Raw genomic sequence first — 27,317 nt, 5'->3', positions numbered from 1 at the left:
AACACGCAAGGACTAGGATTGCCTACCCCTGATCTAGCCTATGTACATTAAAGCATTCCTGCTGTGCATGTCTGTGTTAGTGACAGCAGGTCATCGCTAATCACACACTGGGTGGAGCCCTGCACCGGTGAGCTACATGCTGAAGGAGCAAAGGGGGGGAGAAGACTGCAGAGCGACTGCTGGAGGACGAAAGAAGGAAAAGTCATCGAGGACAAACAGAAGAGAAGTTAGAAGACACGATATGAGGAGGGCATGGCTACCGTGACTTCCCAACTGCTAAACTGTCTTCTAGGATCACTGCAGTTGCTAAAAATAGCAATGATACAGAAATAACATTAAGGAATACAGTACCACAATGTTGTGAGGGTCCTTGAAGCTGTGAACGTGAGGCTTGATTATGCTCCCTGTTCATTATTATCATTATGAAAAATGATGTTATGTTAAGTTAAAATCAATATCAGTCACAGAAGCACAATGACTGCGAATGAATGTAAAATAGCAAAAGTGACTAATCATACAGTGTATACATGACAAAATGACATTACTCTCAGTTCCAGGTTGCCATTGGTGGTGTGACAAACTTCAAAGGACTGTGACTGTTCCCTAAATCAGTCAATAGAAACTTCTCCTCGTGACTCAGCATTCTGAGCAGCCTATTTTACTCCACAAGGAGCTATTCATCAAGCCAATGAGCTCCAGACAGCAGGCCGGCCTGATGGACAAGGTCTGGCAATGGTGAAAGCACAGGCTCTCAATTCATCAGCGTAGCAAGTAGGGTGTTGATGAATAATTCTTTAAATATACTTTGGATTAGAGAACAGATGGAAAAGAGCTAAACTCATAAAACACAAGAGGGGCAACAACAGACTCTTAGATGACCACAGTGACATCAGTTGGCTAAGAAGCAGCAAACCTCTGATAGCTCTTCCTCCAAAACACCAGGGGCCTCATGTGCAAAAAGTGCGTGGATTTCAACGTGAATCCGTGCGTGGAATTTTTTCGTACGCAAATAAAAAAATCAAATGTTCAAATCTATGCATACGTCCAAATACAGGCATGCATACAGGCAAAATAGAGTAAAGTGCGGTAGTTGTGTTGACCGCATTGCATTATGGGTATTGTTGTTATTAGGGCCCTAGCACTGACAGTGCGAAGTCCCTATTGTATCTGTAGAAGATGTAGTTTTTATTTTCCTCATTTTTATTTTCCTCGTTTTTATTTTCCTCGTTTTTATTTTTCTTCCGACGAAATTAGGGCCTTTTTGCCCCCCTAAACGTGCCCCAAAAGTCACCAAATTTTTGCACGCAAGCGAGGCCTGGCGAAAAATTTGATATTTAATGGTTTGGTTTGGTTTGTTTGGGCGTGGCCAAATGGCTCAACAGCGCCCCCTAGAAAACTTTGTGCCTCAAGCCCCACAATACGGTTTGACGTACATGCATGAAAATCGGTACACACCTGTATCATGTCGCAACTTAAAGAAAAGTCTCTTGGCGCCATGGCCGAAACCGAACAGGGAGTCGGCCATTTTGAATTAATCGTGTAATTTTGGTGCAATTTATGCCATTTCTTCGGCCGCTTCTTCGCCCGAACCATAACGTGCACCCAGGTGTGTTATTCATCAAAATGTGCGTCTCGATCCTGCGACGATGCGCATTACATGTACATATGTATTGAGTCTTACACATTGTGGATGTCCACGATCACCTCTCTCATAAGTATAACAATGTGAATGAATGAAATTAATGAAAATATATTTATTTCGGTCAGGTCATTCATAATGTAGACACCAACTGAAAGCATTAGTTCACATAAAAAAGAAGAGACCTAACCGAAAAGGAATAGGCTGAAGCTATTGCTTATTTACGCCTACCCTTCTCACATGATCAACTTATTCAGATCGCAACATACAAATGTGAACAACATAAACTTATATTTAAAACATGAAGCATCACGATCTGATTCCTCCACTGCAGAAATAAAGACACGTTGTTCCAACAGGATTATCGAGGTGCAAACATGAGAACTAACGAACAAAGTTGCTGTAACTCGGAGTGTTGCATCCGCAGGAAGACAGACCGGTCTCGGTCTCGAACTCCATCACCGAGAGGAGAGACCGGTCTTAGTCCCGGCCTCCATCACTGGAAAAACACTTTCTGGAGTCCTGCAGCAGCTGCAGCCGACTCCATATAAGACACTGAAAGTCGCCTAAACATTTAATAACAACTTTATTCATATATTTCTTGAGTCACATCAGTTCGTACCAACCAACATTTCAGTGACATGGTAGTTTTATTTTAAAAATACAACTTTACAGAACCGGTTCTTCACTGCAAATTGTGTTTTAATGTTTTTCTGTTCAGACACAGGTATGGGATATTTTAAGGATCTGGCTTTTATACAATTGGTCGTCTCATACGGTCGTCATGGCTCCAGGCTCCAGTAGCTCCAGCTGAAAGCATCAGGTTGGTCTGAACCGGAGCAGCTGGTCCAGTTCAGGGCAGAGATCCAGAAGGATCCTCTTGGTACCTAAACCAGCTGATGGGCTAGTCTTCATCCAGGACCAGATGATCAGTGTGGTGTCTGAAGACTGTCTCCCTCCTGATCCTGCATCAGCTCTGTCCTAACAGAGCCAAGGCTGACATTGTGATTGACAGGTTCCATCGTTGTGCTCCTACCTTTATATGTTCATGTGGTTGATTGTGAGATTGTTGCAGTTCCAATCCTGTGTAACTTATCTGGTGATGTGGTGACTGTCATGTTCTTCACGTGTGGTTGTGAACTTATTGGCTACATTAACATGCAGTCAATAAACCGTTTTTAACCGGATTATTAGCAATAACCCGGTTGCACACGGCCATGTAAACACCAATAACCCCTTTGAATAACCGGAATTTGCTCATATTCCGATTTTTAGAAACCTGAATATGACCCCTGGGTTACTCCTTTGATAACCCTAATATTTGGTCATGTTTACACCTAACGGGATATTCTCATCAAAAAGAACATTAATTTGTTTTCTGCGGATGTTCTTTTCGCAGGGAATCTTGCTCTTTTGAGTCCAAGAAGTACTGAACATGAACATGACGAAACGCAAGACCACGCCACACTTTTGGAGTGAGGAGGAGACTAATCACTTCATAAATGTAATGAAAGATATGAACATTTTGACATTTGTAGACGGTAGAAAGTACCGGGATAGCGAGATTTACAAAAAGGTGAGCAAGAAGTTGCGGGAAAGCAGGATTTGTACGAACGCCAGACACAATCAAGCATCGCTGGAAGACGCTGAAAAAGGCGAACTACAGAGCAGAGAAACAAAACAACTTCTGGGCTTCTGGGCTGTTCATTATCCGCCGTGCTGCTGTTATTGTTGTTGTTTTGAATTTGGATACAGGAAAAAGAAGCAGAAATGACGGGAATTGCATCATGACGTTCTCCGTGCGTCGCTGTTTTGATCGAGATATACCAAATGATTAATTATCATGTATACAGGGATAAACCTGTTTGCTCACGCATGGCAACAAAATATTCCGAATGTTTCAGTAACTGGAATATTGACCTTAACCTGAATTTTGACTGCATGTAAAGGTAGTCATTGTTGACTTCACATTTCCTCATATTCTGGACTTCACTGCATCACCAGTGAGTGTCGCCAACGGACAAACCTCAGAAAAGTGTCAGACTTGATGTGTGCGTGAGGGACCGAAACTTTTCACGTTCAAGTCACTTTTTGACCATCAGACCATGAGCGTAGAAAGTGGCGTAAGCACGCTTCTTTGTACATGAGGCCCCAGGTCTTCTTTTTCACTCTCATTAGAAAGTGTTTGGACCCAGACAATCAAAAACGCAGCATCCTCTCAACTGTTAGGCAAAATACATTTACCAGAAATAAATATCAACCTTCAGCCAAACTCATCATGAACAGAGATCCAAAGTGAGCAGCAGCACGACAGTTTTACATGGTCTCACCATGAGAAGACACTGAGCTCTTTCCAAAGCTGAGGCTATATTAAACCTTATGCACCAGGGAGGGCTAAAAATATGGGATAGACAAGCTGACACACTGCATTTGCAGAGAGCTGCATTTCATTCAGAGCACCATCAATCATCCTTCAGCACTTCCTGACACCTATTGTCTGTGCTGCGTATAAATACGTGATCATAAATTGTGACGTTGCATGGAAAAAAATGTCTGCACAACTGTAAGCTCTTCGCTGTATTCTATCCTCCTTGGCATTATATTAACACGTGATTGTTTCACATCAGAAAATGCCTGTTTTTATAAAGCTGGTCATGGTTACTGATAATCAGTTAATTAATTGCATGTTGTGGAGGTGCAACTGTTGTCCTCCTGCATACTTAAATAAGCTCAGTGTCTCAGTGTTACTTAAAATGAAGGGGCAACCACAGTTAAAGTAAGGGGTTAAATGGAGGATTTAAAGTACGCTCTGTGCATATTTGAGAAGCTGTGCATTTTTCCTCTCACCTTGATCCTTTTCCCCTTGGGATCACTGGTGCAGAGTCAGCAGGACACACCCTGTCACTCTGTCACTCTGTCAGTCAGAAATGTGACCTTCAAACAGCTGAGTCAAGCTCACTGCTTCATAACAGGCAGACCACGATCCACAAATATTTTAGCTTGTCCACGTTTGTATGAGTCATAGTTGTGAAACAGAGAAGAGCAATGTAAAAACCGCGTATGTGTGTGTTCGACAAAGAAAGAAAAAGGTGCAAGTGTTCTGGAAAAAGCTCACAATAAATCAATAACTGAAGTGAGGCGTAGCAGTTTCTACAGGGCAGGACACTCAGTGGTTCAGTCAGCTCCTGAACCCTAATTCAGTCTGAAAGCAAATGCATCACCGTACCGTCCCATAGCCTGAAGGAGTGGTTTTTTTTTTTTTTGTGTGAACCTGTAGTGCTGCTGTGAATGTATCATACAGATAATCATTGCGCAACAGCAGAAACTGACTATGCTGATAAGATAAGGTCTCAAGTTCTGCTGTTCAGGCAAGGCAAGGCAAAATATATGTATAGCACATTTCAGCACTAAGGCAACTCAAGGTGCTTTACATAATAAAAACATGAAAAGTAAAGAGGAATGAAAATATGAGTAAAGAAAAAAGTTAGACTTAAGCTAAAGTTACAATTTTGTACTGAACTGAACATTGTTTAAATCTAAATTCGGAATAGTTTAAATATTTCTATCAAATGTTTTTAACTTTGATTAAAGGAACTGAGGGTTACAGCATTCCTGCAGTCACGGCCGCTGATAGGGGGGGACAAACGGGTCTGTTGTACCGGGCCCAGGGTAGGGGGGGGCCCAGAACTGAAGAAGAAAAAATTATTATAATTTTTTTTTTTCAATTCTCATTAAATTATGGAATCATTTTTCAAAAGGTTTCAAAATATGCCTATTTGTGGAAAAAAAATTTAGTATTTGAGTTACATAAAAGCTTGTTATTTGTTTTCTTCCTAATTGTCCTTGTGGTCAAGAACCCCCAACACATAAATGGTTTGGCCGCTGATCAAAATTTGACGTTATCCTTTGATTCAACCATTAGAATGGTCCGGTCCGGTCCGGTCCGGTCAGCACAAGTCCGGTGCTCAGAAAAGAAGAGAAAAGAGAAGAAGAGAAGAAGAAAATAGAGGCCTCATATGGCACTTTTGCACTAGGACTTACTGAGCCCGACTCGGCTCGTCACGCCTCTACCCGTTTGTTTTTCCACAGCCAGGGGAGAAGTGGGGGGGGGTTGGGGTGAAGCTGCTGTGACGTACTCGGTTGCGCAACCGCTTTGTTAATGTCGGCGCTGATGAGAAATCAGCTGGAGCCGCCAGCGGCTGAGAGTAAAACGTCTACATCCCTTTTTTAATTCTCTCCTCAGCCACCAGGTTTATGAACATCTGCACCTCAGAGTTGGATCACCAAACAAACGTTTTGCGCTTTATAATAAAATCGCCACGAGCCGCGGGTCGCTCTCGCGCTGACTCCCGCTTCCTGATTCAAACGTCTGACGGCCCCGCCCCCCGACCAATCGGTGGCGAGGAGGGTGATGACAGAAAAAGTATCGGCTTGGAGCGGCTCTACCCGTCTCAGCCCCTAGTGCAAACGTGCAAGACGGGGCTGAACCGAGCCGGGCGAAGGCGGGACTAGTGCAAAAGCGCCAATAGATTCTCTACACAAATATTTTAAAAAGGGGGTGACGGTGAAGCTGGAATTAATAAAGTTAGCGTGGAGCAAGGTAAGAAACAGTGCAGCCAACGTTTACCAACCTTGTAACTTAACCTAACTGGCTATCTCTAATGTTAACGTCCATTAGCTTGCATAAAAACCTGAAGAGCAGAGGGAGAGGAGAGGAAGAGGGAGAAGGAGAGATCCGTGCGCAGGGGGGCCCATCTTAGATTATTTTGTCCCGGGCCCCGGCAGGACTGTCAGCTGCCCTGCCTGCAGTTTTCTGGAAGTTTGTTCCAGATCTGTGGAGCATAAAAGCTGAATGCTTCTTCTCCATGTTTGGTTCTGATTCTGCGGATACAGAGCAGACCTGAACCAGAAGACCTGAGAGGTCTGGATGGTTGATATGGCAACAAGTCCCTTATGTATTCTGGTCTTAAACCATTCAGTGATTTATAAACTAACATACATTTTTTAAAGTCTGTTCTCTGAGGTACAGGGGGCCAGTGTAAAGATCTCAGAACTGGAGTCATGTGGCCCACTTTCTTAGTTCTGGTGAGAACACGGGCAGCAGCATTCTGGATCAGCTGTAGCTGTCTGATTGACTTTTTAGGCAGACCTATGAAAACACTGTTGCAGTAATCAAATTGACTGAACATAAACACATGGATGAGTTTTTCAAGGTCCAGCTGAGACATTAGTCCTTTGATCCTGGAGGTGTTCTTCAGGTGATAGAAGGTTGACTTTGTAATTGTCTTAATGTGTCTCTGAAAGTTCAGCAAAGTCCATGATTACACCTGTTACACTCTGTTGCCGGCTCTTTTGGCTTGGTAAAAGCAGGTTGCAAGTAAACAAAAAACTTCACAAAATGTTCCCAAAAAACAATCACCTATTTGTCTTTTTATTATGATTATTTTTTGTTTTCTTTGGCTTTGCTGTTAATATGAGTTAAGAGTTGAAATGATTTCCATAAATAGCAAAGTAACATTTTACATTACTTCCAACCTTATTGTCAGTTAAGAACAAAAACATTGAGGCAACAAAATACTAATGGATAGTGATAGTGATAATTTGTGTTGAAATACCTGGCTGTTTGCTGATGTCTTTGCTATAAAAACTGATTAAATGTGCATTACAGCTTGCTGCTGATGTCACATTTCTAAAAAAAAAAAAAGACTAATGAAGAGTAATGGACAATGAAATCTGAGGAATATTTGAATATGTCTAAGAATCTCTGATTAAAGGCCTGTAACTAATATCTTCATGGTTTTGAGGACAGATTTCTGTATGTTTAGTTTACTGTTTAACTGCTGGATCATTTAAAGCAATAATTAAAACTCAATGCCACTTCTAAGACTTTTAGTCAAAATTGGGGTAAATAGCAGTGTACATTAATTTCTCAGCTCTTCTATAGAAAGGCTGTGGTGAGGCAGTGTGGTTCAACAACAACAATCAACAACACTTACTACAGTGGCTGAATGATATAGACGGGGGAGGGGAGGTGAGTGTGTTTGGCTGACAGCAACAAGTGCAGTTTTCCACAGAGAATTCCTTCTAACTGCCAGAATCTTGAGTAAACAGATATTTGATCGATGTTTGAGAGGACGAGACAGTGTGGGTGGACTGAGATGTGTTTACACAACCAATAAACTACTTAGCATTGACACACTGTATATTGTTCACCGGTTTATTCTCGCTGCTTCTTTGACTCTTGAGAGAGAAACAATTTGTATGTTGAGACTGTTTTTTATGTTGCTGTCACATCATTCGGCTTATAACAGTTTATGCGCAGTGGTTTGTTTAAAAACTAAGAAAATTAGTAGCAGGTTCTGCATACTGCTACAAATTCCATCCATTATCTATACCCACTTTATCCTTTAGGGTCACGGGGGTCTGTTGGAGCCTATCCCAGCTAATTTTCAGGTGAGAGGCAGGGGTTACACCCTGGACAGGTCACCAGTCCATCGCAGGGCCACATATAAACACACAAACCATGCACACTCACGCTCACACCTACGGGCAATTTAGAATCACCAATTAACCTACTATGCATGTTTTTGGACTGTGGGAGGAAGCCGGAGTACCCGGAGGGAACCCATGCAAGCACGGGGAGAACATGCAAACTCCAAGACCCCTGTCGGGCCTGGGAGTCAAACCGGGGACCTTCTTGCTGTGAGGCAACAGTGATAACCACTAAGCCACCGTGCTGTCCACTGCTACAAATTCCTTCAGTAGAAACAAAAAACACCATAAGATTTATAACTAAGGATTATAGAAATAAACAATGGTCATTGCAGAACATTACTGTGTCACGGTAGGTGACATGACAGCAAGTACAAAGTAGAAAGCTAAGGTTTATAGCTATCAACTTTATCTACAAATGAGACTACCAGCTCACTACATTAAAACCATTGACAGGAGATGTGTGTTACATTGCTAATATTGGTGATTACTGATCATATTTTGTTTACAACTGGTTGTGTTGAGAAGACCTGAATCCTGGCATTCATGTGGATGTTTGTTTGATAAATCCCACTTTTCTCAACATTGCTGGTCAGACACATACCAGCCCCCAAGGGCACCTAGCTGTCACCCCTCAACTTCAGAATCATCTCAAAAGGTGGAGGACGTGACCTGCCACGTCGCAAAAAACTGCACATGAACACCTACATAAAGCCAAAGAGCCGCAAACACCCCAGTCCCCAATCTGACCAAGGATGCCGGTGCAAATCTGACCCAGTGCTGCTGGTGTTCCAGTTCTTGCCAAAACAAGACTGCCCCAGAGGTTGTGCGCTGATCTCTGGCTGGGCCAGAGCAGTTCTGATAGATCAAGAGGGACTTATAGACTCAAACAGACTAAAACTGTTAAAGTAAATCCGTAGAACACAAATAAAGTATGAGGTTAATGAGGCAGCATACACGGCACAAAGTGGCTAAAGAAGAGAAAGGTGAGATGGAAGGAGGTGTAGAATTGACAATACGTAACAAGAACAAGATAGCTGATGGAGAAGAGCACTGAGGGTGCAGTGGAAGAATAATTCTATAAATTCTACATCTACAGTTTAAAATTTAATTAGCATTAAAGTATATATACAAGTGCAGTGTGGATTTTCCAGCTAAATGCCTACGTACAAGAAACCTCTGTGAAGGACATAGCTGGCAAACATGCTTTATCATTAATTAGTATCCCTTCCTTTTCTCCACTTATATGGAATGGACATAACATATTTCCAGACAAAAACACACGATGGCTTGGGGAGGACAAATAATTACTTACAAAGAGGTGGAGGAAAAAGGAATAACAAGAATTTTGAGTCAACTAAGCAGAAACACTGACTTTGGGCCTGCTGTGGCGGTCACCCCCTGCGTCCCTGAGACCAGCTGCCGTCAGTGAGCTGCTGTCACATCAGAGAGTGTCATATCAGGGAATGAATGGCAACTGATCCTTTCTGAAACCTGCTGATGTTTAATTTGAGCCTTTTCAGTCCCGTAACAAGTAAAAAAAAAAATACTTTTTACAGAAAGTGTTCTGTTTTCATTGCATCCTTTTGATTTTATTTGGGTTTCGTGGGTGTGTGGTTATTGAGTGAAGCGAGAAGAGCTACTCCATTGGTCATCAGAAGGAAAGTCCACTGACTACTGACAACCTTCCCTTGCTATCTACACATGTATATGGAGGTGCACACAAAAAAAATTAAAATCCAGGTAACGTAATTTCAGACTTATTTTTCTGTTTGGGGCAGGGCTCAAATCAGGGCTCTGTGAAACAGAGTAGGTAAGTTGGAGTGTCATTGAAGGAGAGCAAAAGCTGAACCTACTCTGACACCATCATTTTATAATGAAATACTCAGATTTATCAGATGTATTACTCAGATTTATTAATCAGCTAACCAACATCTTGCCCAGATACCAGAATTTGCAGAATTTGGCCTGCCCTCTTTAGCAGCAGAGGGTTGATAAGATGAAGAAGAACTGGATTAATTCTGTGTGAGTGAGGTTGAAACGCAGTAAAGCAGATGCTGGAAGGCTACAGTGCTGATGGGAAAATCAGATTTATGCTTGGTAGATTGAAGGGTTGAGTTACAATCTAGTTATTAGAGAACTGTATGAGCACTTATTTAGTGAGTTATACACTCATGATTATCTTTATAATGAGCCAACACTCCAACTCAGAGGTGCAAGGGCTATCCACCCATTAAGAGAAGCAAAGTTTCAGGTGTAACTTGACGTTTTAATTTGTGCAGAGCCGCATAGATAGAGTCAAGACTCATTATGATTCTTGCCATATTTTTCATCTTGTGGTTTAATCAACTTTTGGAAGCAGTTGAGATGATGAGATGCACTGCTGCCACAGCTGATCACAGTTAGATTGACTCATTCTCTTTGCCACCAGTGTGCTGATACAGAAGGACTTGACTGCATGATCAGCAGGAGACGGCCACATTAAGAAAGTATGTGTTACAACAAAATTTAAGCATGTTGTTAGCTCCATCCACAGCCGGAAGATGATAATCAAAATATCTAAAATATTCAGTGTATATTTGGTTAAAATGAACTGGGGCTCTGATTTTCCTGTTAGTTTGCTTTATTTTAGTTTGTCTCAGTTTGTGTCCAATTTTCATTTAGTCATAACTGAAATCCAGTTTGATTTTCTTGGAGAGTGTTTTAATCATCCACGCTTGGTTAAACGGTTAAAACCAATTTTTTCCAGTGGTGTGGAAAAATTAAAAAGCAGATTTATTTCTGCTTTACTCAGACTTCAACCAATCTACACAGAGTTATACTTCAATGGATGAAAGAAGCTTAATTTATTTTTTTATAAATCTGTTTGTTTTCTTTTTAAATTATGCAACTGGCGCTAGACTGTTTTTAGACAGAAAATAAGCACAGTTAGTGAATAAAAGAACAGTATAATCCTCCAAATGTTATTGCATGGCAATTGTTTTTGAATCCCACTGTGTTGCACTGTATATGGTATGTTTCTATACATTCTTTAATGTTGAACACTTATCGAATTTAGCTTTGTTTATGACCCAAAATCAAACCTAAGATGCAAACTCAGACTTCTAACGAATGCAGACCTGTACAATAGTGTCAATATGTCCACACTAACAGCATACACAAGAAAACCATTATACATGTATAATTTCCCATTTTTGTTCAGACATTACATCCATTACACAGCACATGTACTGTAAAGTGCGTTTAGGTCAGTGAAGGAAAGTGATGGAGTCAGAGTGAGCCTGAGAGAGGCTGCTTCAGTGCATTAGTGAGCTCCTGCAGGCCACATGATCCTTGTAGACCTTCAGGAGCACTAATTCCATTACATAACGCCCAGCTACAGCTCTAAGTGTGTGCATGTCTCCATGTGGGTGTGTGGGTTTTGTGCCAGTCTGCATCACTTTCACTTTTCCCTCTAATGATTCGTTGGAATTAACAGCGCTCACACAATTTTGCTAATGAGCTCTGATGAGTCAAAAGCATCACTAGGTCAGGTACTGCACATCCACATGTGGGTCAATTAATATTATTTTTTTTAAACTGAAGAATGCTCCTTTTATGTATCTGGGAGGGCTTTCTACCATTTGATTGAGTATTCATATAAATCTAGGACTAATCTACGCTTGGAGTGTAAATAAACCAACAAGTCATTTCTCTTCAGCAATTTGTGTCTTGCTGGTGAACTGTGAAGGAAGTTAGACATCTCATCAGCAAGACATGCCCTCATCCATCTCTTCAACATGTGCAGTGTCACATCGTAATCACCACAGCAATATTTGTTACTCAAGGCCACGGGCCAGATGACCTATGGGTCACGATAAACTTTGTGAAGATTTTCAGCCACTTCACAAACCTCTGCATGCCAGTACTTCACATGGCATGGCCTTGCTAACAATGATGATGAATGCTTTTTTGTACAGGTGCAGATTGGTAGATGAGCTGTAACTCTTGAAGAGGTTTTACAGTACGTGCATTCAGCACCTCCACCTTTCTCAAGGACTATACATCCTTAAGCTACAGCCGTGACAATACCAGGGCTGCAGGTGGACATTGACACTAAAGTTCTGCAGAAAAAAACAGATTCTTCCCTTTTATCGAAGTATACAGACACAAGTCGGTAAAACTTTCAGATCCATAACCATATAAAAAACAAACAGGACAAGATACCACTGTACAGAAGGGTTAGGACAGAGGAATCCATGGAGGTATTTAAAAATGAGTTACTAAAACATGATTGGGATTGGATATATAAAGAAAATGATACTGATAAAGCATACAGTATGATGAATTTCTAAGATTATTAATATATATTTATAATATATAAATACTGTATGATAAAAACTGTCCAATTAAACAATACTGTAGAAAACAGAAGTATAAATATAATCAATGGATGTCAAAGAGATTGCAGAATGCTTGTAAAAAGAAAAACAAATGACATGGACATGAAAATTGTAAAAAGGGTAATTCATGGGATTTCCAAACCATTATGTACCTAAACCATATATTCAATTTATCATTTCAAACTGGTCAATTTCCCAATAATATGAAAATAACTAAAGTTATTCCTCTTTACAAAACTGGAGACAAACACCTTTTCACAAATTATAGACCTGTGTCTCTTCTCCCATAGTTCTCAAAAATGCTGGAAAAAGTTTTCAATAACAGGTTAGACAATTTCATAGAGAAGCAAAGCTTACTCACTGATAATCAATATGGATTCAGAAAAAACCGATCAACATCACACGCCTTAATTGAACTAATTGAAGAAACCACAAATTCCATAGATAAAAAGAAATACGCTGTTGGGGTATTCATAGATCTAAAGAAAGCATTTGATACCATAAATCATAAAATATTAATCAATAAATTAGAACAATATGGGATTAGGGGACTGGCACTAGAGTGCGTGAGAAGTTATCTAAAAAACAGGGAGCAATTTGTGAAAAATGGGAGAATACCAGTCAAGATGTTTGGACATTGTGTGTGACGTCCCACAGGGGTCAGTGTTGGGTCCTAAATTATTCATCATCTACATCAACGACATATATGTAAAATATCACAAGTACTCAAATTCATCCTATTTGCAGATGACACAAATATAATCGGATCAGATGAGAATTTACAGCAACTTTTGGACATTATCACTTCAGAATTCATCAAAATTAAAAACTGGTTTGACAAAAACAAGCTTTCATTAAGAGCAAGACAAAAATGATATTTGGTAACAGAAAAATAAATCACCAAGCACAGGTACAGATAGAGGGGGTTGAGATAGAAAGAGTACACGGAATTAAATTCCTCGGGGTGATAATAAAATGACAGGATCTCGAAGCATTTCTGTAATGACCAAATCAAGGCACTTTTTAGATAACAAATCTCTCCACACTCTGTTCTCTTCACTAGTCTTAACTTATTTAAACTACTGCACAGAAGTGTGGGGAAATACATACAAAAGTAAACTAGAGCCACTATTCATACTGCAAAAAAGAGCCATCAGAATAATTCACAAGGTCGGTTATCTTGAACACACCAATCCATTATTTGTAAAGTCTAAAATAACAAAACTTTATGATATGGTAGAATTCCAAACAGCACAATTTCTATACAAAGTAAGGAACAATTTATTACCAAATCACTCACAGAAACTATTTCATGAAAGAGAGGGAGGGTATGATTTAAGGGAAACATAAATTTCAAGATTCAGCAATATCGAACTACAATGAAAAGATTCTTCATAACAAATAAGGGAGTAAGGCTCTGGAACAGATTGAGTGTGGATCTGAAGCAATGTCCAAGCATCAAACAGTTTAAAAACAAATATAAACAAATGATTTTTACAAGATACAGGGAGGAGGGGGTTTGCAGGGGTTTTGATTGCTTTTGGGGTGGGACTTTGCAGTTATGAGTTGTTTGTTTTTTTTGTTTTCTTTTCTTTTTTGTATATTGTTGAGACTGATATATTAATTTATAAATGGGTATATTTATATCAGTGTATATAGGTGTGAGGATGTATTATTATTGATGTTTATATATTGATCTTTTGTTTTTTGCATATAAATTAAATTAATTTTGATCATAATAAAATATAGTATAGGTGGTAGGATTTAATACTTTTTACTTCTTCCTACTCCTTTTCGAGCATGTTAATTATGGTGGATGCATGTTCCTTTGTTTTCTTATTTACATTTATTTATTATTGTTTTGTTTTGTATTCACTACTGTTTCATGTTCGAAATAAAAATTAAATTCAATTCAATTCAGATCAAAATATATGTGACAAAGTGGAGTCCTAGATAAATCCTCAGAGAGGTTAGATAAATATCGGCCATCATGCTTCTATTCTTGAATCATCTGCGTTGTCTGAGCAGGTAGAAATAGATACAGTATCATCGCAGGTTGCTCAGCTGCCACACAGTAGTGGTGTGTAGACAGATGGGAGGCTGGGCTCTCAGATGCAGTGTAATCCTATGCAGCCAGGTAAATATAGCCTGCGGCAGCTTCGGGCTGGCCAGAGTGCTGCTTTGCTGCACTCGACCTTGGCTCATCCTATCCTCCCTTTTCCTCAGAGGGGATGAAACATCACAAGCAACCACAGAAATGCCACTCATTTCTGTTCTCTCGTCTAAAATATTCATTTTACCATAAATTTTGAAGATTGGACTATAAAAACTGTGACAGAAGAGAGCAGAAAATGGTGTGAAGTGAAATAAAGAGATGACAAAACTGTCTTTGTATATTTTATTCTTTGCAGTAAAACTGAGTGAAGCACCCAGCAGTTTGCCAGAGTGACCATAAACCAAAGATTAGCAATACTTACTACATATCAAAGGAAATCAGAGAAAATATATAAATTATGTGTTTCAATGAGTATGTTAAGAAGTACACAGTGTAAACTGTATTGTAAAACAAATCCCAAAACTTTTTGGATTTGTTGTCTTCTTCAGTAGAGGTGGACTGAAAAATAACACATAACCTTTGGTTTTTCATTCTGGTACACAGGCTCAACTTTGCACACAATCACCGAGGCTCATGAATGAAATTACCCAGCGTTTACGCTTACAAGACACGTGAACAAGTCGTTTGCATAGAAGGATGGATAAATGAGAGATTTTGATAAACCATTCAGAATCAACAACAACAAAAAGACGCGCGTTTGGTGTACAGAGCTTTAGGCGTTAATGCTATGGACTGTGGTTTCTAATCAGTAACCTCGGTGATGTCATTACTAGTGGCCTGTCCATGGCAGCTATGAGCAGCAGTGTGAGATGAGAATAAAGAAACTTGGCCATTTGTGAGAAAATCTCAACAGATTTTCTTTTTTGTCTTTTTCAGTTACGTACTATTACTACTATTGACTATTATGCACTCTAGTATAATATATAAAACCCATATTAAATAATGTCTAGTCTGTCTGACTTGATATAGATCAGTTCACATATGAATGTAGCTTGCAGCTGTCAGTTCTACAGATTTTCACTGTAGACACTTTCCTCCTGCTATTTCATCACATGAAGGCCTGCACTCATACTTCCCTTGTTTATCAAACGCTATGATGTAAGAGAATAATATCTACTCTGATGTATTCAGCTGCATAAAGCAGAACTTTTTGGTGAGTGCATCAACTATATGTGGATGTAGTTTCCACAGCACCCACACACCTCTCCCTCATCTGGAAAATAAGGACACTTATGCTCTAATACTGTTCACAGACTTCAGCTCAGCATTTAGCAACATTATTCCACAACATTTTTGTGAAGATTGCAGTCGACATAACTGTAATAAATCTAATCTAATCTATAGTCTGTTGTCACGACAGAACTAAGACCTGGACTCAAATGCATGACCGGAGACAAGTTCAAAATAAAACAATCTTTTAATGCAAAGTATCAGCAAAAATTCACTACACAGAGGAAAATTCTCAAACTGCAAAAACACAAAGAAATACAAAACCAGACTTTAACAAATTGCCTGACATGGAACCTCGAACACTTGACGCAGCAGACAAGACGAACTGGCACAGGACAAAGGGGAACACAAACTCTAAGTACCCACACACACAAGGTAATGGGAAACAGGTGGAACAAATCAGGGCGGGGTCGACAATCAGACAGCAGGAAAACACACGAGGGGAAGGGGCAAGTTACCTGAAACGAGAGGAGAGTTAGATTTCAAAATAAAACAGGAAGCCACGAGACAACATAGACACAAGACAACACTAAACACAACTTAAAGTTTCTTGGACATGACATCTGTTTCATTTCCAGAGGAGATGAAACAGACTACAGGAACGAGGTGCACCTTCTGGCCTTGTGGTGCAGAGACCATAACCTCTCCCTGAGTGTGAAGAAGACAAAGGAGATTGTCGGACTTTTGGAGAGCAGACAGTCAGCACACAGCTCTATCGACGGTGCTACATTGGAGCTGGTGAACAGCAAATTCCTTGGTGTACTCATCACTGAGGACATCTCCTGCATCTCTGACCAAGTAGGCATACCAGTGCCTCTACTTCCTCTGCAAGCTCATATGAGCCAGAGCTCCTTCATCCATTAAGTGCACCTTTATAAAGGGGTGCTGTTGAGAGCATTCTGTCTAGCTGCATCACTGTGTGGTACGGAGCCTGCACTGTCACCTGCAGGAAGACGCTTTATTGCATAGTGAGGGCAACTAAGGAGATCATCGGCATCCTTCTCTGCCCCCTCCAAGACATCTACAACACCCATCTCACCTGAACGGGAGACCCCACACACCATTCACACCACTTCTTTACACTGCTGCCATCCAGAAGGAGACTACGAAGCATCTGGGCCATGACCAGCACGCTGAAGGAAAGCTTCTTTCATCATGACATCAGGAAGCTGAACTCTCTCCCTGCTCTGCCCTCTTCTGCCCCCTACACAAGACCTTTGACATCCCATTGAACTATGGACACCTCAGCAAACCACCCAACACCTCTCTCTCTGTTTCTCTCCCACAAACTCAATTTTTTCGCCATCTCATCCTCTCTGCACCTCAGTCACTTTACACCAGTCACAAAGTCATAAAACTCAAAATAAGCTTAACTTTTTAATCATCCATAGCAATGATCCACATATTGGACTGTTTCTATCTGTGTCATAACTGCTCTATTTGCAATATTAACAACTTTTGAACTCTCACTGCAACCTATGTGCCTTATATTTCATGCCTTTATTTTGTGTGTGTGTACATTTGTTAATGTCGCGGGTTTGAGAGTAATGCAATTTTGATTCTCTGTATGACTAATACATATTGCAGTATTGACAATAAAGCTGACTTTGAATATATCCAACAACTTATGATTTCCAAAGTGAGAAGCCACTGAAAATTACTTCTAAGAATTTCCCCCTTTCCTTGTTTTGCAGGAGGATAAAAGGAGGCACTGAAGCAAAGGAAGGAAGAAAGACAGATGAGTGATTCACCAAACAAGTGTCAAGTATCCATAAGATTATTTAAAAGTAAAATTAGACACACACAAAACCATATCTAACCACAAAGGCACACATACATAAAAATATGATCACTCACGCAAAGTACACGAACCACACAACATCCATTAACAGATCTTTGGATCCATCATCGTATTAAGTGCAAGTCTGAAGGGAAACAGGGAAATGCACAGCCGCAAGGACCCTCATGCTGGGCACCACAATAAAAGGTTTGGACATGAGGACATGAACTAAACTATTAGCAATGCTATTTGAAGGTGAACTTTTCAATGAATGCCAATTTTACCAATTATTTGTATCATAGATATATGATTGAGAGTGGATGGATGATTTGCACTACACTTTACCTGATTATGTCCAAAGAAAATAAATGCTTACATTGTTTTGTTTTTGTTTTTTACTCAAACAGGATACCAAGGTTGAATTCAAATTTGTAGTCTTAGACTTAGACTTGTGGTGAGGTATTCTGTTGCGAATTGACTGAGAGTGCCAGTATTTAGTAAACACAGTTCGAGTAATAGTGTCATATGATGCCACAGAACTACAGCTGCCAGAGTAAAGTACTTTGTGCAGAAAATGTTACAAGGCAAGCACCTTCTAAAAAGAAAGCAAGTCATTGCTTAGGAAAAACAAGTGACATCCTCTTTTACAAAGTCTTAACATTTTACATACAATGACATAGGATACACACATTCATAAATAACCTTGTGATGTTTTCTTTGAGATCATATTAGCTCCTGTAATTTGGACCTAAAACAAGAACAATCGTCCTTCCCCCCTTCTTTACATCGTTCATTGTATTTTTAAAATTTTTTATATACATACTGCATTTTGCGCCCCATTAGGCGCACCGCTATATCAATTAATGGGTCGATTTTGATACATAAGGCACATGATAAAACATATATAAAGCAAAACAAAACTCATTCACAACAACTCTGTTGTAACTTTTTAAACTTAACATTTTAAACCATTTGTCTTCCACACATCCACAAATAAAAAGTGGCGGAGGTCAGCATCATACTACGTCCTGTTCTCTGATTGGTTCATCGTTGCCAGTGATAGCAGACAATCTCCTCCTGAACCGGAGCCCTGGCTCCGATTGGCCTCTCATTGGAAAGGTTGGCAGCCAGGTAGAGCAGGGTTTGGAAATGCAGGATGGTCAAGTTGCCATCCTCACTAACACTGCTAAATGACCTCTTCCACACATGGACAGCTGCCCCCGCTGCACCATTCCGATGCGGCGAATCCCCTGGGCTAAACTCCCAGACCCAGTCAGTCCCAGCCACAACTGCTTTCCTTTGGACTACCTCCTTGTCGATACCTGCCAGGAAGCTGTAGAAATCCTTCAGCACAGCTCTGGCCCCCACAAAGTTGGTGCCCTGGTTGGACCAGAGCTTACGGGGATGGCCTCTTAGTGCGGTGAAACGCTGATAAGTCATGAGAAAGCCTTCAGTTGATAGGTCCTCAACCAAATCTGCATGAAAAGCTCCCGAGGCCATACAACTGAAGACCGTGCCCCAGACCCTCCGTGTGCTGCCTCACACTGTCCCTGACTGTGTATGGACCAAACAGGTCCAGCGTTGTGTACTCGAACGGAGCTGCTGGCTCAGTCCGTACAGAAGGGAGATTGCTCAGTACTTGAGAGCACAATTTGGCTCTGCAATTCCGACAATGAATACAAAAGTCCACACTTTTTCGAGCAAGTCTAGAGCCTTGCACCACCCAAGCTCTCTTCCTCATCCAAAGGAGGGTTCCAGCAACGCTTTCATGGTTGACCCGGTGGACTTCTTCAGCAAGGAGGGTGCTGATATGCTCCCTGTAGGGGATCAGTAGGACCCCATATCCCCCTTTATCAACAGACTGGATCCGGCTGTGGCACAACAACAGGCCCGTTGCTCTGTTCTTGTTCACAACCAGATGGTTGAATGTCGTCGTGGGGAAGGTCCCACCTGTCTGGGCTGCGAGACATAAGTCTTTGAATGCTTCCTCTCGCTTCTGGACTGTGCGTACTGCCTCCCACTGTTCTCGCACGCTGGTTAGATCTCTGCCAAGCAACCAGAAGTGCAAGGCTCTGCGAAGGTATCCCACAACCCCACAGAGTCCGATCAGTGTAGCAAACCTTGAATCGGCCTTACCAGAGCCGACGCCCAAAACCTCTCCTTACTGCAGGCGCTAGATGCTGACGACTGTTTTGCAGTGTCTGGCGAGGATCCCCCATCCCCAATTATGGCACCCACACAGGGAGGACCGCCTTAAGCTGACAACTTCTTTGCTCGAACCCTTGTAACGATGGCAGAGAAAGCTTTCCTTTGGAGCTTACTCACCACGTCCCTGGTACCGGAGGCCACCTCTGCAGCAGACTTCATGGGCCACTCCTCTACCGCCCTGGTCAGGAACTCAGGACCTCTCTGCCACAAAGAGTTACCATCAAGCTGCTCAGGGGAACACCCCCTTGTGACTAAGTCGGCCACGTTGTACTGACCGGGGACAGCGCAGATTTCTGCTTTAACAGCGTCGCCCTTCTGGTCAATGGGGGTCAATTTAGCCTTTGACTCCACAAGCTGAGTCACATCACCCCCTGAAGTCTCCCAGCGCAAGTAGAGAGCCGCCCCATACGAGTCATAACTCCCATCGGAAAATGTCATCCCGCAGGGCTTACCCAGCCAGCCGGAAGGTGTACTACTCCTGGGGAAAGTGATGGTGCTCAGCTGGGCATACTCTTTAAAAAGTTTGATCGCCCTCCCGTGCAGGTTGCGAGACAGTGATTTATCCCACGTATACTTTAGTCAACGTACCAGCCTCTTGAAAGGCCCTCCTTTGACAACAACAATGACACCCATCTGTTTCAGGCGTGTCGCCAGACCAAGGGGGTCATAAAGCCCAGCTACCTGGCTCAGTAACATACGATGAGTAAGGGGATCCGGTGTTTTTTCCTCTATCTCCTCCCTGGTGAGGTCGAGCTCACTGCGCATCTTTTTCTTCCTTGCAGAGAAATTGACGGCCACCATGAGGAAAAGTTTGTCCTCCCTCACGTGGTAACCCACGCCCAAGGCCTTGTTTGTCCTAAAGCAAAGCTGCACAGAGACAGAAATTAGTTATTGTGTGAAGTTTTCTTGGCCAGGCATGTTATTTTGCCTTCTAGGGTTCATATTGTTTTATTCTTAGTGTGAACGGTTATTCTAACGGTAGCAATATCAACCGTTAATTTCACAATCAATCAAGCGGAGCGGCTTCGTCGCTTACCAAATTTGACAGATTTTGGAGCGCAGTGTACCACATAAAATGGTTTGAGGTCGGTAATCACAACAAACTTCATTAATAAGGCTCAGCTGACAATAAGGCACACTGAAGATTTTTGAGAAAAATTAAAGATTTTAAGTGCGTCTTACAGTGCGGAAAATACGTGTGTGTGTGTGTGTATATATATATATATATATATATATATATATATATATATATATATATATAATCATTCTACTGTACATGCTCTACATGTACAAAATAATTATTCCAATATAAAAGAGTACAAATAAATATGACCAAGACTAACAAGGTTAGCATAGCAAGAATAAAAAAAAATAATAAAAAAATTGAAATTCCAATGCAATGACAGTAATTAATCCTCATACCATCAAAGACACAGGCTTTTGAAATGAGCACTGATAACAAGCTGGATGATACTTTACTATTTTAGTCCAGAGACACACCATCCGTGGGTTCAAAGAGAATATTAAGTTTTGATGTGATCTGAACCACGAGACAGTTTTCCACTTTGCTTCAGTCCATCTTAAATTAGCTTTGGCCCAGAGATGATGGAGATGTTTGTGGATCATATTTGTCTTCTTCTTCTTTACCGTATCCCAACATCATGAAAATCTGAGGTTGTGCTAACCTCATTTCCTATTATTATTAATGACCAGATGAAACCATAACATTGTAAGAAGGTCTATTTTGCCCATTACTTTAGATCTAGACCATTACTAGCCATTTACTCTCTCTGTGATTTAGACATCAGTTTCATGTTTTCATCAGATTTTCATTCGTTCCTGTCCAAACAAGACCTAAGATAATCATTTTTTAAACCAAGAGCTACAGTTCTTATATAAAGTAGACCATGAAAAGAAAAAATGATTTAGGTGTTTAAGGTAAACTAGTAAAATCACAGTAAACGGTCAGAGAAAGCAGTTTAAAGAGATGAAGTACATGACAGTAGTCTTCCCCAAAACTACGCAGCACCTTAGCAAGCAGAGCTACTTCCTCTGCAGATTAAAGGAGAGTTATAGGGAAGAGTGATCCCATGTTTCTGAGCTTGATTTCAACCCCAAGTGGAGCCAATTAACCTCCAAAGACCCGCGTGCGCCTCCTCTTACCCTCTCTATCTCTTTGAACCCCCCATTCTCCATCCGTGAGCATAAATGCAATTTTCTACCAATGAAAAACATTTCAGATATATGAGATTCACAGGCAAGATTAATTGATTCACAGTGAAGAAGCATAATCAATCACTGTTGTGAAGGTGAGGGACATCAGTCAGAGCCAGTGAGACAGGATCGGTTTCTGTAATGAGATGTTGCTCATTGTTGTTATAAATGTCCCTTTAGGGTTACGAAAACCACCAGACTACTATGAACTGCTTTTTGACTTTTTCAAGGTGAAAGAAAGTAGTACTGGGCCTAAATAAATGAACAGTTAACGCTCAATTGTGCATAGACTGCAGCAACTTTATAAGAAGGCCAATCATGAATATGTGAATATGACAGTGTGCATTATTCATTCAAGCACTTTAAAAACGAATATAGCACAGCTGGAGCAGGTGCTGAAAAATATCCGAAATAGTAGTATTACTATTACTAAGACAAAGAAAAACAGGGAACAGGTGTTCTGGTGTGCAGAGGATTTTTTTTACTGACCTCAAAGATAATAGAGACACATTATGCATTAGACACAATTTCCTGATGTTTTAATGAAATGTGAGTGAAATTTTGCAGTGCAATGGCTCTTTTTTAAACGTACTCTAGAGCTCTGTTCTAGGGCTGAAACGATTCCTCGAATAATTCGAGTAATTCGATTACAAAAAATGATCGAGGAATTTCCTCTGCCTCGAGGAATCGTTTCATTTTGCCAGCTCAAAGCAGGTGTTTTGCCCGGACTACATTTAATGCGGCACAACACGCTGATGCCGCGCACGTAAAGAAAGAAGAAAGAGGCGGCAGATATGTTTGGTTTTTGTAGCATGCCAAGCTCAGGCAGTCTGCAATGGCCCAGATGGGAGACATGTAGCTCAGTGCTTAACTTTTATTTTCAATCCACGCTATATTCTTCTGGTCTGTTCTCCTATATGTTCCCCCTCTAACCCGGTACATACATAGGTTCCTCTAAACATCTGTTCCCGCTACAGTTTTAACTAAAAGAAAAAGTAGAAAATGTCAGAAGAATAAAAACGTAATAAAGCTAACTGGGTAGTTTTCAATTTAGCTCTGTAGTCATTCATGGATAAAACAAGCAGCACTGGTGCCTAATGTGCTCCAATACAGCAGGTCTCATAATTTTATTTTGAACACTGCCAAAACTTAAAATCTTATACTTTAACTTAAAACTTAAAATGTGCTTGACACAAATGAAAGTTCAATTGAAACACGTGGGAAAAACACCTAACCTTTTAAGTGATGTGTGTTATCAGGTGTAATGGCATTTTTAGGTTTTAGATAGTCTTAGTAATATCAATTAACATCTAACATCTTATGTATATTTATAATTGCTCTTTAACTAAACAAAAATATGTTTTATACGATTACTCGATTAATCGATTGAATTTTCAGTAGAATACTCGATTACTAAAATATTCGATAGCTGCAGCCCTACTCTGTTCATAATAACGGTCTTCAGGAGGTGGAATCTGGCACTTGTCTTCACTACTCACCTGTCGTTAGCAGGTTGTACATCATAGGACGTCTTCACGGATCTTGACCGTCAATTCGCTGTATACATCACCTAAAGGTTTTCTGAAGAGTGCTTTTGAAGCCTCTTTCCCCCTTGTACGGAATGTAAATGGGCAAAACGAGTAAGTTTGTAAGCTGGCTTGAGAACAAATTCATCAATTGTGGCTGCAACACTGAGAAGTCCAAGAGTAAAAAAGCAGCTGTACTTTAAGGGAGAGATCAAGCTTTGTGCGAAAACCAAGCCACTGGATAAGTTACAGAGCCTGATCTGTGAACTCAGGACCTTTATAAATCAACGGGAGCGCTTCCCTTGAACCACTACATCTTTTGACAGCTTGGGGGTTGAGATTAACAAGTGCATTAAGCATCTCATTTTTAGTTGCCATCATCACTGTTTCTTCTAAATGTGCCACCCTTATGGGCTACCTGTACTGTTATTTCCATCAAACTAAAGGTGGACATCTTCGTGATTGTACTTAAAATGATTAGTCATGAGCTAGTCAATACAATCAATAGCCTCCACCTCTAAACTGTCAAAAATCAGTTTGATTCAAGTTAAATAAATAAATGCTGAGAATAACATTAACTGAGAAGGTTCAGATGGCCTCTGCCAGTAGTTAAAAAGAGCCTCTTGTGCACGGGAAAGGATATCTTGCATACATGAAGAGGTCTTGGATGTAAAAAAACACGATATCCTTCATTTGAGAGGTTTGCTTTCTTGCTCTTGGGCGGCGTAATTCTGAAACTTGATTAAGACAACCTGCCGGTGACCGTTTTATTACGCTTTTGGGATAGGACATTAATATGACACCATAAATTCCACCCTGATCTGGGTCTGTGAGGTCACAGCTCTTCGTAAATCAGCAAATTGAAAGAAATATTTTCAGACACAAACCTTCCCATCACACAAAGAGTGAACTTCACTGTTTGTATAATATATTCACTTTAGCTGAAAGGGAGATGTTCTTGTGGGTTAATATGTACTCATGTCTTAGTGGCTCACGTGTGACTGTCAAGCTTAACGGTGCAACAGGTAATATTAAAATTACCAGGGCTGATGTTGTCACAAATTAAATGAGCCCAATCAAAATATTTAGGATTTACTCTGAATTCTCACATTAGGTGCTCTAACTAGGGCAACCATATTTCCATAAGGTACGCATCTTTCATTTAGTGTTGCAAATAGATCATGCACATTGGTCAGCAGGAATGCAGCTTAACAAGACATGATTTTAACTTTTATGCCAGATTAGAAAATCAGTAGATTTCTTTACCTTTTACACCTAGCAGAAAAGTAAAAAGTATAAAAGTAGAATACTTTCAATGTCTTAATACAACCTACTATCTGTAAAGTGTGAGTAACTTAAACATAAGCCAAAAAAGAAAAACAGGAGAAAAACATTTAACAAATTTAATTAAACAAGCAAATTAACAAAATCCAAACTATCAAAGCAAACTCTTCCAATTAAAAAATAGACAAAACAAAAGAAAGGTTTTATACTGCCAAGCATATTAAATGAGGAAACCGATTGCATTCCAACAGGTATCACAGGCTCTCTGCAGACTTCATGTGTAATCTTGCAACTGGGGGTTAATTAGCACTCTATTGATCCATCTGTGTATTGCATTGACGTTTTCATGATAAAAACAAATTTCCTTCTTTCATGCACACAATGAAATACCAAAAGACACCTTTCTCTTCTGCTGCTGGCAACATATAAAATAGTCTTACAAAAATAGGAGTCAACTAACATTTCATCAAACAAACAGCCCCTAAAAAAAAAAAAATCCTGCGATTTCTTCATCTCTGCAAAAACCACCTTTCCCAACAGAACTTCTATTTCCATTAATCATTTAACACATCAAGGCATGAGTGCAAGGCAGCACAACCCTGGAAATTAGATGATATATACTGTGTCTTGATTGTGACAACAGTTTTTCATTATTCTTTATTAGCAAAAATAAATCAACACATCTAATGTTAGATTTCTTTTTTACCCAACCCATGTAGCACATGTATCCAAAGAAACTCAAATGCATTACAGTTACAGCATCTACTATTAATGTACCTCCATCTTCCCCCTCCATTTTACATCTCCCCAATGAGAAAAAAAAAACAAAAAACACACAAAAAGACATGCAATATGGGGACACCAAATCTGTGAACATTTGCAAAGCATGTCAATAGTGACTAGGATTTTTTCCACAAATATATGTATATACAATAGGGTGAACTTGCTCTTCATTAATATGCACCCCCTGAAGCACTGTCAGGTAAATGAAGAAAACGATGATATCTCCTGTTATTTTACCTACAGGGAGTATTAGTCACAATGCCAGTGGTACAAACAGTCGTCATAAGACTTATTTTTCTTACCCCATAGCTAAATATCTGATGGAGCAGACACAAGCCGTACCAGAGCATACATGCTTGGCTGCTTAACCCCCCCCACACACACACACACCCACATACACACGCACACACCCACACACACACGCATGCACGCACGCACGCACACACACACACACACACACACACACACAAGCAGGGACAGACACAGGCACAGCCACACGCACTAGCTCAGACCACAAGACTACCAGTGTAATTATACTTGTGTAATTGCATCCCAACTAAACAAGCAGAATGGATGGAGTGAGACAGATTGTCAGAAAGAGAGATGGATAGGGATAAAAGGGTTGGAACTGTCACCTCCCCAGTCTCCTGAGAAAACCAGCCTTACCTTGCGCCTGCGATCCCTAGATCGATTCCTCTTTTTTATCTTTTCCTCCTCCTTCTCCCTCTGCTCCTGGGCGGCGGCCTCTGCGAGGTCCTTGGTCTTGCGGAGCTGCTTGGCGGCTTGTGCCATGGTGCCGCTGCTATTGTTGCTACTGCCCCAGTCGCCGTCGCTCCAGCCCTCCTCTCTCTTGCACTATAACCACCAGTCGTCCCTGTTTCCTCTTCCCGTGTCCCTCTGTCCCCCGAGCCCCTGTCACTCACTGCGTCCTCTCTGGTGGCCACAACATTTGTGTGAAAGGCAAGCGGGCAAGAAAAGTCTATGTCCAGATATGTGTGAGGATGCTCCTACAACCTGCAGCCTTCATCATCCACAAAGAAGGATACTACGGCTAGTGGTGCTGATGCTGCTGTCTGTGCCACGGCTGCTACTCATTCAGTCATCCAGCACTGCGCTGAGCTGCCTCCCCTCCCCCTTCTTTTTTTCCTACATTCCTCCCTTATCTCCTCTCTCCTTCTTCTCTCTCCGTTTGCTGAGAACAGTCACGCAGTTCTGGGTTGAGCACAGTGGGGATGCTGCTGCAGAGCTCTCCACTCTATCAGTCAAATGTCCTCTTCATATCTCCAGTTTCCTACATAATGAAAGGTATTTTCTTTACAAAAGCTGTTGCATTTTGCATAAGATAGCTACAAAATAAAAGCATGCCAAAGGTAAAATAAATGCTGTCAATTTTTTTTTCTCTCCTCACATCTTCCCTCTTTCTGACCATGGCTTTTCTTAGCACCTACACCCTGCACGAGATGGAGAGAAAGACCAGGTGTCTGAAATGAAAAAGAAAAAATGATTTTAGGTTAGGTTATCAAATACCAATGTTAAGGTGGCATAAAGCATAATCTCACATGTAAATATGTCCTATAGGAGCCTCTACTTCTCACACGTTTTAGTAGAAAAGAAGAGAAGGAGAAAAACATCTGCAATATGAATTCTTCATTAAAATTGTATG

The 27,317-nt window shown here is 40.7% G+C and overlaps 1 protein-coding gene across 5 annotated transcripts in view; it reads right to left on the bottom strand.

Moving 5' to 3' along the window:
* LOC133455370 (ankyrin-1-like) overlaps nt 1–26,750 on the bottom strand; it is a 105,081-nt gene extending 78,331 nt beyond the window's left edge. For all 5 annotated transcript variants that reach the window (XM_061734361.1, XM_061734362.1, XM_061734364.1 and 2 more), the window contains exon 1: nt 26,321–26,750. In XM_061734361.1, coding sequence (XP_061590345.1) covers nt 26,321–26,446 — 126 coding nt within the window. In that variant the 5' untranslated portion in view covers nt 26,447–26,750. The remainder of the gene's footprint in view (nt 1–26,320) is intronic.
* Between the last annotated feature and the right edge of the window lie 567 nt (nt 26,751–27,317).

This window comes from Cololabis saira, chromosome 11 (genome assembly GCF_033807715.1).
Source record: "Cololabis saira isolate AMF1-May2022 chromosome 11, fColSai1.1, whole genome shotgun sequence".
Classification (NCBI taxonomy): domain Eukaryota; kingdom Metazoa; phylum Chordata; class Actinopteri; order Beloniformes; family Belonidae; genus Cololabis; species Cololabis saira.
The sequence above is the reverse complement of the archived record's forward strand: the minus strand, read 5'-3'. Positions and strand labels throughout refer to the sequence as shown.